At 38.4% G+C, this 11,765-nt stretch overlaps 4 protein-coding genes across 4 annotated transcripts; 3 read left to right on the top strand and 1 right to left on the bottom strand.

Moving 5' to 3' along the window:
• LOC108560499 (allergen Cr-PI-like) lies at window positions 1–4,950 on the top strand (the record flags this gene model as incomplete). The annotated part of the gene is made up of 4 exons (XM_017918070.1): window positions 1–232; window positions 954–1,060; window positions 2,854–2,926; window positions 2,989–4,950. Coding segments are annotated over 4 exons (2,319 nt in total), but the record flags the coding sequence as incomplete, so codon positions are not given.
• Window positions 4,936–6,758, bottom strand: LOC108560503 (larval serum protein 1 gamma chain-like). Its single transcript, XM_017918074.1, has 2 exons — window positions 6,710–6,758; window positions 4,936–6,659 (listed from the first exon to the last, which is right to left on the bottom strand). Exons 1-2 carry the CDS (start codon window positions 6,729–6,731, stop codon window positions 4,978–4,980), a joined length of 1,704 nt encoding a protein of 567 aa, XP_017773563.1. The 5' UTR covers window positions 6,732–6,758; the 3' UTR covers window positions 4,936–4,977.
• A 446-nt stretch (window positions 6,759–7,204) lies between these two features.
• LOC108560500 (allergen Cr-PI-like) lies at window positions 7,205–9,320 on the top strand. The gene is made up of 2 exons (XM_017918071.1): window positions 7,205–7,236; window positions 7,303–9,320. The coding sequence occupies exons 1-2, from the start codon at window positions 7,212–7,214 to the stop codon at window positions 9,288–9,290; spliced, it is 2,013 nt and encodes a 670-aa protein (XP_017773560.1). The 5' UTR covers window positions 7,205–7,211; the 3' UTR covers window positions 9,291–9,320.
• Window positions 9,321–10,627: 1,307 nt separating this feature from the next.
• Window positions 10,628–11,756, top strand: LOC108560502 (arylphorin subunit alpha-like; the record flags this gene model as incomplete). The annotated part of the gene is made up of 2 exons (XM_017918073.1): window positions 10,628–10,659; window positions 10,726–11,756. Coding segments are annotated over exons 1-2 (1,056 nt in total), but the record flags the coding sequence as incomplete, so codon positions are not given.
• Window positions 11,757–11,765: the final 9 nt, after the last annotated feature.

The following is an 11,765-nucleotide window of genomic DNA, read 5'->3' as shown; positions in this document are numbered from 1 at the left end:
CGAAGTCGCCCACCTCTTCTTCGTCGCTCTCACCGCCTTCACCATCCTCTTCTCCACCGACATCTCCAATTTGCTCTTGCTTCGCTTCGCCAGCCTCATCCGCTCCTTCGCCGCCTTCGCCACCTTCACCAGCACCTTCAGTCTCAGCTGCACCATCTCCAGCCACACCCTTACCAGCGGTATCGACTTCACCTTCCGCTTCAAAACCTTCCAGAGCGGCAACTTCCTCCTCAATAAGTTTCGTCAATTCTAAATTAAAAAAAAAAAAACGTATTTTGAACAATTACACGTAAATCAATTGCACAAACCATCGACGTATTCTTCAAACTCTTCGCCTTCTCCTTCCTCCTCTTCTTCTTCTTCACCCTCACCTTCGCCTTCACCTTCGCTCTCACCCTCTTCTTCTTCCTCTTCTTCCTCAAACTCCTCTTCAGTAGCTGCAACCATCAAATGAAGCAAACCTTAACGCAATTATAAATATAATTAAACTTACATTCAAAATCAAATTCGAAATCTTTCATGGAGAAGATACAGTGCTTCTTATCCTCTTCAGCAATTGTCGTTTCCGACTTGATCGATTCCGCTTTCACCACTCTCTGTATTAATTAATATTTTGTTATAATTGAGAATCATAGAGAATCAAGAAAACGAATAGTCTACCTTGTATGGTTCGAATTTTGTGTCACAGATCACGGCCAATTTCTGGCAAATCTTATTCAATTCCGCTTTGGTCATCCGACTAAGATCCTTACGCTTCTTGAACTTGAGTTGTTTAACCAATTCGAGTGAGACGTGCAGTTGCTTATAATTCGGTGTGTAATTTATGTAGTTCTTCAAGAAACATATAATTAGCTTCGCCGTTTCGGTGCTCTGCTTCTCCAGCCATCTCCGTTTCTCCTCCTCCTTGCTCAACTTCTTGCATTTCTTGCGCTTCTTCTTTTTCTTCCTCGCAGGTATGAGCAGTCGCTTCATCGGAGGTTTAGGTTCGTGCAACTCGTGGATCAACTTGACCAATCTGACGACGCGCTCAGGATCCAGCGTCTTAGAGTACGCGGCCAACGTGTTCTCCACCAAGAGCAATTTTGGAGTCGCCAGTTCCGAGAACCTTTGGTTCACGAACTCCTCGATGTTTCTGTGCTTGCATTTTTTCAATTTACGCTTACGACATGGTTTCCTGAAAACAACAAAACGCATCAATCTTCAATTCAAATAAGAAAATAACAAACATCCGTTACGATTTAGTTTTCTTCTTTGTCTTCTTGTAACCGGCTAAGATATTGCTGTCACTATCACCGCGTGCTCCGACACAATCTAAATAATCATCAGTTACAAATTATTTCTGCAATCAAATAAATCTATAGTTACCATTGAAAAGGAGCACCATCGCTGCAATGCACTAAGAAATTTGGCTGTGGAATTTTTGGGATGCAAAAGGATTTCCGAAAAGGATCAAAAGAGAAAAAAAAAAAAGGATTATTATTTTTGCAGCGGATCTACTTCAGCTTGACGGCATCATCGCGACGGCAGATGACGCGATGCATGCTTGTTTTATCTCCGGTTTTCATAGCAACATTGATACAAAAATCTATCGGATGTTTTGATTATTAATAAATAGAATAATGATTAAAACAGATTTTTGTTTTTGTAACCCTAAACAAAAAATCTCATTAATTATTAGTTTCTTTGTTTAAGCAATGCTGGAACAATGTTTGCGCTCTAAATGCTCGCTCGAATTAGGAGCGCGCATGTATATTTTAGGTTAGATAGTTTCGGTGTATTTGCATAAATAAATAGACGCAACTGAAATGGAATACATTCGGCAACACAAGGTTAATTGAACGCAAACTTAGAGCAATCGTCAAAGAAACCCGCATTTACGGTATTTCGACTTCAAAAGTCAACTCCGGATGACTTCTTTCGTGAATTCTGTGTTTGCACGATGAAATCAATATAGCATTTGAAAATTTGAACGCAAACATGTTTTTTTTCTGCTTTATAATAAGCAAAAACTAAATTATTCGGAATTATACCAAATGTTAGTTTACTTATTTGTTTTTTTTTCCAGAAACAGAAGAAAACCAATCAATAATATTTAACTCCTTGTACATACGTTTTTTGATCCAATTAATCTGTAAGCCTCGGCCATTTTTCATACCAAAATTGACACATTGATTGCTTTCTTGCATCGAATCATTGATTAGAAATAATGAGAAAGTAAATGGCAGATGAAATTCGCGATGAGAAAAAATAATAATAACGCATAGTTGTAATAATGATTAAGCTGCTCACGGTGCGAAAGGGGGAAGCGATGATAAACGATTGCCTGTATAATTTATTATGGAGAGATCAAACGCGCCCCCGACAACAAAGCAACTTATTGAGAAATTATGCAGAGCCGTTTAGGGCTTCCATCAACAACGCCTAATTCAATTCGCCCGCAATTTGAATCCTTTCCGAAACAACTTTATATTTTATTCATTATTGCGAGCATTTCATCTGCGTGAAGATTAGCGTAGAAAGCAATTAAATATCAAAAGAGACAGACGAAAAAGAAAACGTAATCAACTTGATTACGTTTTCAATAATTGATTTAATTTTTGATGCTGGTAACAGATGGCAGCAATTTGTCACCAGTGCGTGTTTAATTAAATAATAAAAAAAAAAAACAAATACGTCTTCGCAATAATGTAGGACGACCCAATTATTATGATTTATCATCGTCCGCTTATTATTAATTTTTTTTTATTAGTAAATAGAATCAGCCGATGTCTGGACAAAATCATCAGATTGCGCCCGATCATTGCTGTAGCGACGATGCTCTTAGGTCAACGTGATAAATGCTGATAACAACAGTTTAAAGCATTTAAAAGTGAAACGAGGAAAGTTATTTTGTGTCCGGAACCAAAAATGTGTGACTACATAATCGGTAAATGCAATTAATTAATTAATCGATTATTTTCTTAATAATGTTGGATTGTTTTATTGCAGCTGATGATGTGTTGCTGAAGAAGCAAAGGGATGTATTGAGGTTGCTAAAACACGTCCATCAACCATCGTATTTTAAGGAGTTGGAGGTGATCGCCAAGGATTTCGATTTCACCGATCTGAACCAGTGGACGAAGCCGGAGTATCCGGAAAAGTTTTGGAATTATTACCAAGAAGGTTTGATCCAGCAGGATGAAGTTTTCTCCGTGTACAATCCGACGCAGGTGAAGTATGCCGAAGCTCTGTTCAAGGTGTTCTTCTACGCGAGGACTTACCACGTGTTCTACAAAGCAGCGGCCTGGGCTCGACAGAAAGTCAATCCCGGAATGTTCGTGTACTGTCTCAGCGTTGCCATCGTTCACGGAAAGCACACCGTCGGCGTAGTTCTTCCTCCGGTTTATGAAACCGTTCCTCATTACTTCTTCCCCGACAGAGTGATCAGAAATGCTCAGCAACTTAAGCAGCGTTTCCATGGGGATGAGAAACAGGTTAAGAGCCACGTGATCGACGCTATGTATTCCGATTCGTGCATGAGTTATTTAACGGAAGACGTCGGATTCAACTCGTATTATTATTACAAGAACGTTTACATGCCCTATTGGTTGGAGGAGGAATGCATGAGCTACGATGGAACGAACAGAGGTGAGTGGTTCCAATACTACCACAATCAAATATTGGCGCGCTACTATTTGGAGCGTTTGGCCAATGGCAAAGGAAGGATTCCTCATTTGGACTACAGAGAACCAATCAAATCCGCCTTCAATCCATCGTTGACCTATCCGAACGGACAGCCATTCCCCAATCGGCAGACCGAAATCAAACTGCACTTGGCGGATGAGCAAACCAAAGATTTCGCTTATTGCTACAGCAAAGTCGAAGATTACGAAAGGCGACTTCGCGATGCCGTAGATCAAGGCTTCGTGCTCACTCCGAAAGCCAGGTTAGTCAATTTGTTCGACGATAAAGGCTTCGAAACGCTGGGGCGATTAGTGGAATGCGATCCGGAATCTCCGCACAATCAATACTACGGAAACGTGCAGATATTCGCTCGTCACCTCCTCGGACAATCCAAAGAATTCTTACCACCATCCGCGTTGGGACATTTCGAAACGTCGCTTCGCGATCCAATGTTCTACCAAATCTACAAGAAACTAATGCGCAACTTCCACGAACGCATGAACAAATTACCTTCATATAAACCAGAAGAACTTCTTTTTGATGGTGTTAAAATCGAAGACGTAGAAACGGATCGTTTGGAAACGTTTTTCGACTATCATTATGCAGATTTAGCGAACGCAGTTACAGTCAACCAGACGGAATTCGTTGAAGACACTTTTCAGGTCCAAGCTAAGCAAATGCGTTTCAATCATAGACCGTTCAATTACAGAATTGTGGTGAAGAGCGAAATCGCCGAAGAGGCTTTAGTGAAAGTGTTCCTTGGACCGAAATTCGATGAGCTCGGAAAGGAAATTAACATCAAGGAGAATTACATGAACTTCTTCGAACTCGATCGATTCAAGTGCAGTTTAAGCGAAGGTTCGAATACCATCGAACGAAGATCTGATGAAATCATGTACTTCAGTCAAGATCGCACCACTGTTAAGACCTTCACCAAACAAATTGAAGACGCTTTAGGAGGAAAGGAATCGTACAAATCGTACCCTTACTACAAGTTCTACACGTTCCCTCAGAGACTTATGTTGCCCAAAGGAGAATCTTCAGGAAAACCGTTCAAACTCTTAGTGGTTTTAACCAAATATCACGCACCTGAAGACGATAGTTTCGCCGATTTCCTGGTAGACACTCAATACAGTATGAACTATCCGTTCGATAGACCCATCAACGTTGAAAGCCACTTCTGGGTTCCTAACTTCCACACCAAAGACGTTCTCATTTACCACAGCAAATAATGTACTCCATTTAATAAAACAATGTATTGTTAATAATAAATATATTACGTAATAAATAGTTTCATGTTTTTATATTTAATCATTAACTTTCATGAAAAATATTGACCTCTTTACTGAAGAAATTCGGCACCCAAAAATCTTCTTTATACAAAATCGGCCTATCCAGAGGGAAGCCAATGCTATAAGTTTTATCCACGACCTGAAATTCGAAATCGTCGGTAGGCAACGATCGTTGCTGAAGGATAGCAACAAACACTTGAAACTGTTGCCCGGAAACGTCTCCTTTCGGAAGCATCAGTCGCCTTGGAAACGTGTAATAATTGTAGTAAGGAAAGCGTTTGAAAGGTTCCTTCCCACTTAAGGCATCATCAATCTTGTTGCAAAATTCGGAGTATCCAAACCGGTCAGGGCTGAAAAAAACGATGTCATCCGAGTTACGCTCGATCACATTGTCGCCCTCATTCAATCTAATTGTGAATCTGTCGAGCTCAAAGAAATTCAAGCGATTGTCATCCATCGAAGCAAAATCGGCTAGCTTAGGTCCAATATAGAATTTAACAACTGCATCAACGCTTGTATTGCTTTTAACGTGGATTTTGTATGTGAAAGGTTTATGGTTGAGTCTCTTCTGTTGCACCAAACCGTTAGAAGAATCGTATGTGAATAAATCGAAGAAAGTTACGAGTTTATCAATAATAAAATCATTGATTTTCACTCCATCGAAGAGCAAATCCAATTTGGAGTAAGGCCCCATTCGATATTGGTACCTTACGAACAAATCTAAAATGTTCTTTATGAAGTTATAAAATAACGGATCACTCATAGAAGTTTCGTAGTGTTTCAAAGAATGATTTCCCAATAAATAACGCGCGTAGTATTGGAAATTCCCATAGTATTCCTGATTCGGTGAATCAGGATCATCTTCTATAATCTTTCCAAGCGTTCTTAAGCTATCCACGTCACGCAAAGACTTCTTGTTTCCATTTTTATCATAAGCCCAACCAATATCAATAGCTTCGCAAATCCTCCGTTCCAACTCAATAATTTTTGGTAAAAAATCCTTCGAAACATTCCTCCCAGAAAAATCATTATAATTAATTTTCTTCGCTTCTGCTCTTCCGTTAGATAACAGCTCCAAATGATGACGAGCCATGATTTGGGTATGGTAATAATAGAAGTAATCTCCACGACGATCTGCGTCTACATACATAACGTTGTTCTCCAAGATCCTTGCTACGTACACATGTTTGTAATGGTAATAGCTATTATAACCGACGTCTTCAGTTAAATAATCAATATTGTTTTTAACATTTGAGTTCGCAACCGTCTTCGATTCATTATAAAAATGTTGCGGGAGAATTTCGTAAATCGGTGGCAGAATAATACCTTTTGTGAATGTTGTATGAACGAGTGCAACAGACAGCACGTAAACAAACATGCAAGCGTTTATATTCTGTCTGGACCAAGCGGCACATCTGAAGAAAGTTGCGTAATCCTTGGCGTAAATGAAGATGGAAATCAAAGATCGGCATTGTCTCGAGTGCTCCGGATAATAAACGTTGAAAGTATCATTGATTTTCAGAAAATTGTTATTGAAGCATTTCCAGAAATGCTTGATTTCCTCCGGCTCCGTCCACTGATCCCACCGATCTTCGAACTTAAAGTTTTCTGCGATTTCGATGATATCTTCGTAAGCTGACGGTTGCATCACATTCTTGAATAGTCTCAGCACATCTTTCTGTTTCTTTAGAAACACTTGATCGGCTGCAAAGAATTATTTTACTTCGTGGATTCCAAAATTTATTTGAACTCACCTATTTTGTATTTACTTGACATGTTGAGAATTATATTACGATGAAGGAAACCAACTGATTTTAGCAAAATATACACTTGTTTGCCATTTATATATGAAATCAGTCTCTCAAATCTAAATATTCATGTATTGAAATGTGCACTTATTTTACATAGGCAATTGTAATGTATACATATAATTAAAGAATGAATTAAATTAAAGTTGAGGAAAATATTAATGCATAAAACATATTGCTCGCTAAATTTCATACACTCGTTTAGATTTTGTTTCGCAATTGCGTTGTTTTTGTTTATTAATTTACTTTTAGTAATTAAGATCTTGTCTCATAAACATATAGATAATTTGAACGCTACGTGTATCACAATATGCATTTTTTTTTGTATGCGTTGATAACAATTGTGCAGATTGCATAATACCAGGTCAATGATTACTCCTTCTTTGAGTATAAAAGAGATGATTTTCAGGATGTTAAGCATATTCAGTGCGAATCCTGAACGATCAACATGTCTGGTGTACAATACAAAGTTGGTAAGTTTATTATTTAAATTTTAAATTTTCTTCCATAATTTATATTGAAATGTTTTCTTTGTAAAGCTGACAAAGTCTTCCTCGAGAAGCAAAAGGACATTCTCCGTCTTTTCCAACATGTGCATCAGCCAACCTACTTCAAGGATTTGATCGAGGTTGCCAAGACCTTCAAGTTCGAAGGACACTGGGATCAATGGACTAAGCCTGAATATGTCAAGGAGTTCTGGCAATTCTACCAAGAACAGGATTTCTTGAAGCAAGATGAAATCTTCTCTGTTTTCCATCCAGAGCACTTGAAGCAAGCTATCGCTCTCTTCAAGGTGTTCTACTACGCCAAGGATTTCGCTACTTTCTACAAGAGCGCCGTTTGGGCTCGTCAGCACGTCAACCCAGGCATGTTCGTGTATGCTCTTTCCGTTGCTGTCTTCCACTGCAAGCACACCGAGGGAATCATTTTGCCACCAATCTACGAAATCTTCCCTCATTATTTCTTCACCAGCGAAGTCATCACCAAGGCTAAGCAATACAAGCAACACTACTGGGGTACCTACGAACACGAAGTAGAGCACAAGGAAAAGTCTGGCTACGCTATTAACGCCGACTACACCAAGCACACCGAAGAATGGATGAGCTACTTCACCGAAGACATTGGCATGAACGCTTTCTACTACTACAAGAACATCTTCATGCCTTTCTGGTTGGACCACGATTGCATTAGGTTCGATGCCACCAAACGTGGTGAATGGTTCCACTATTACCATAACCAAATCTTGGCTCGTTACTATTTGGAGCGTCTCTCCAATGGTAAAGGTAAAATCCCAACCATCAACTACGAGGAACCAACCCAATTTGAGTACTACCCAGCTCTTTCTTACTTCAATGGAAAACCATTCCCAGCCAGGCCAAAGAACGCTAAGCTCAATCTCGATGTAGAAGAAACCGACTGTTCCTTGAAACACTTCTCCTACTGCTACACCCAAGTAGAAGACTACGAAAGGCGTATTCGTGAAGCCATCGATATGGGATGGGTTTACACTCCAGAAGGCAAGATCATCTACTTGTACACTCAAGAAGGTTTCGAGACTCTTGGAAAGATTGTTGAAAGCGATCCAGAATCTCCTCATGTCCGTTTCTACGGTTACTTGCAAATGGTAACTCGCCATCTTCTGGGCTACTCCCATCACGCTCTCGCTCCATCCGTCTTGGAACACTTCGAAACTTCCATGCGCGACCCAATGTTCTACCAATTCTGCAAGAGGATGATGTACTTCTTCAAGAAACATCAACACCATATGGGACCATACGAGAAGCAACATCTCTTCATGCACGGCGTCAAGGTCGAAGACTTCCAAGTTGACAAACTGGTGACCTTCTTCGATCAATACTTCACCGACATCAGCAACGCTGTTACCGTCGACGAGAAAGAATTCCAACAGAAATCTTTCGAAGTTTACGCCCGTCAATTCCGTCTGAACCACAAACCATACAACTACAAGATCCAAGTTTCCAGCGACAAGTCTGTAGATGCTTTGGTCAAGGTCTTCATTGGACCCAAATACGACGAATTCGGTCACGAAGTCGAGATGAAGCACAACTACATGAACTTCTTTGAATTGGACAGGTTCAAGTATACTCTGAAATCCGGAAAGAACGTCATCGAGCGCAACTCGCACGAGAACAAATTCTTCAACCAAGAGCATTTCACTTTCAAGACTTTGTACAACCAAGTTGAAAAAGCTTTGACCGGAGGAGAAACCTTCAAATACCAATTGCCACAGGAATACTACACCTTCCCACAAAGGCTTATGCTTCCAAGGGGTGATGTTTCCGGAAAAACTTACCAATTCTTCGTTGTCGTCTCGCATTACGAACAACCAAAATCTGATGCTTTCTGCCATTTCTTAGTCGACACTCACTACTCCATGAGCTACCCATTGGACAGACCAATCGAATTCGAACACGAATTCTGGGTTCCTAACTTCTTCTGCAAGGATGTTAAGGTCTACCACGAAGAGCTCGTCAACGAGAAAGAATTTACCTACAAAAAATTCTAATTGATTTCTAAACTGCAATGAATATGACAATAAAGCATTTATTACCTTAATATATTGTTTTTTGTAAATTTGATTCACCTACAAAGAAGCAAACCTTCCTTAAATATATTAAATTATAATTAACCATTCTTTATTCACAAATGCATATTGATTTAAATCATTCTTCCCAAATGAGATAATTAACATTTAACTTTTGAATATAATTGAAAATACAGTGGAACCTCGCATAATGACCATTTCCCAAATTTCCGTTTTTACTCGTATAGTGATAGAATTTTCCCCATATAAAGTAATGTAATATACGATAATGCGTTCCACTTTGCGAGTCATTTTTTTTCCTAATTATTTGGCTCGTTAAACAAGGTTCCACTGTATTTAGTATTATTATAGCATTTTGTAATATTCTTATTTTTTGCTATTAAATATTTCAGTTTGAAATTCATGTTACATTGACGTAAATTAACGTGTATCACAAATATTCTTAGAAATTATTTATTTTTCAGAGATGTTCCAAAATATATTTCTTTTGGAAATATAACATAAGCAACGGAATATTTTATAATAGAGCTACTGCCTCAGTAACCTGTACTTTTACTAATCATTACTGTAAAAGTATAGATAAAGTAGAAAAATAAATCTTTGTAATTACAGCTTTTCTAGAAATAAACGTAAATAAACAAAAAAAAAACATTTGTAGTTCTTTTCCTCACATCCTATAAAACTAAGTCTTTTCTCAGATGATTTAATAAAACAATTTTATGAAGATATTGCATTAATTTCCAAGTATTTTATACAATACATTATAATAAATGTTGTCTATATAAAATGATAACATTTTCTAAAAATAACTTAGAATTTTTTTGTAAGTATATACATATATTTTATATTTACTATTAAATTTATAATATTCCTATTCTTTGTTGTTCAACAATAAAAATTGCATAAACAAAAAATTGTCACGTTCTTTAACACAAGAACGAAACGTCAAGAATGCTAAAATAGTTCATATGTAAAAAATTAAAGCCTTCAAAATATTCTGTTCATTTCTATAATAAATATTGTTACTTTAATTGCAGAAACTTATTTACATTTAATTTAATTTGCCATTATCATGACAGTTTCACAAATAAAAAACTTGATAATTAGAAGCCTACGTGATTCACCAATTTAATTATTTGATAACAATTTTCGAGATAATATAGAGGATAATGGAAAAAATAAAGAATAACAAATAGGTGAATGATAGTATAATAATAGGTCAATGATTATGTTCTCTCATTTTAGTATATAAACCAGGATTCTTAGAATGTTAAGCATATTCAGTGCGAATCCTGAACGATCAACATGTCTGGTGTACAATACAAAGTTGGTAAGTTTATTATTTAATTCTTAAATTTTCATCCATAATTTATATTGAAATGTTTTCTTTGTAAAGCTGACAAAGTCTTCCTCGAGAAGCAAAAGGACATTCTCCGTCTTTTCCAACATGTGCATCAGCCAACCTACTTCAAGGATTTGATCGAGGTTGCCAAGACCTTCAAGTTCGAAGGACACTGGGATCAATGGACTAAGCCTGAATATGTCAAGGAGTTCTGGCAATTCTACCAAGAGGAGGATTTCTTGAAGCAAGATGAAATCTTCTCTGTTTTCCACCCAGATCACTTGAAGCAAGCTATCGCTCTCTTCAAGGTGTTCTACTACGCCAAGGATTTCGCTACTTTCTACAAGAGCGCCGTTTGGGCTCGTCAGCACGTCAACCCCGGCATGTTCGTATATGCTCTTTCCGTTGCTGTCTTCCACTGCAAGCACACTGAGGGAATCATTTTGCCACCAATCTACGAAATCTTCCCACACTACTTCTTCACCAGCGAAGTCATAACCAAGGCTAAGCAATACAAGCAACACTACTGGGGTACCTACAAACACGAAGTAGAACTCAAGGAAAAGTCTGGCTACGCTATTAACGCCGACTACACCAAGCACACCGAAGAATGGATGAGCTACTTCACCGAAGACATTGGCATGAACGCTTTCTACTACTACAAGAACATCTTCATGCCTTTCTGGTTGGATCACGAATGCATTAGATTCGATGCCACCAAACGCGGTGAATGGTTCCACTATTACCATAACCAAATCTTGGCTCGTTACTACTTGGAGCGTCTCTCCAATGGTAAGGGTAAAATCCCAACCATCAACTACGAGGAACCAACCCAATTTGAGTACTACCCAGCTCTTTCTTACTTCAATGGAAAACCATTCCCAGCCAGGCCAAAGAACGCTAAGCTCAATCTCGATGTAGAAGAAACCGACTCTTCCTTGAAACACTTCTCCTACTGCTACACCAAAGTAGAAGATTACGAAAGACGTATTCGTGAAGCCATCGATATGGGATGGGTTTACACTCCAGAAGGCAAGATCATCTACTTGTACACTCAAGAAGGTTTCGAGACTCTTGGAAAGATTGTTGAAAGC

The sequence above is a fragment of the Nicrophorus vespilloides genome, unplaced genomic scaffold, assembly GCF_001412225.1.
Source record: "Nicrophorus vespilloides isolate i.1.1-1 unplaced genomic scaffold, Nicve_v1.0, whole genome shotgun sequence".
Taxonomy (NCBI): Eukaryota; Metazoa; Arthropoda; class Insecta; order Coleoptera; family Silphidae; genus Nicrophorus; species Nicrophorus vespilloides.
The sequence above is the reverse complement of the archived record's forward strand: the minus strand, read 5'-3'. Positions and strand labels throughout refer to the sequence as shown.

Bases quoted from the DNA above. Each gene is read 5' to 3' on its own strand.
- LOC108560503 (XM_017918074.1), bottom strand. From the start codon at position 6,731: ATGTCAAGTAAATACAAAATAG. The intron at 6,660-6,709 runs GTGAGTTCAAAT...AATTCTTTGCAG, and splicing joins GTCAAGTAAATACAAAATAG to CCGATCAAGTGTTTCTAAAG.
- LOC108560500 (XM_017918071.1), top strand. From the start codon at position 7,212: ATGTCTGGTGTACAATACAAAGTTG. The intron at 7,237-7,302 runs GTAAGTTTATTA...TTCTTTGTAAAG, and splicing joins TGGTGTACAATACAAAGTTG to CTGACAAAGTCTTCCTCGAG.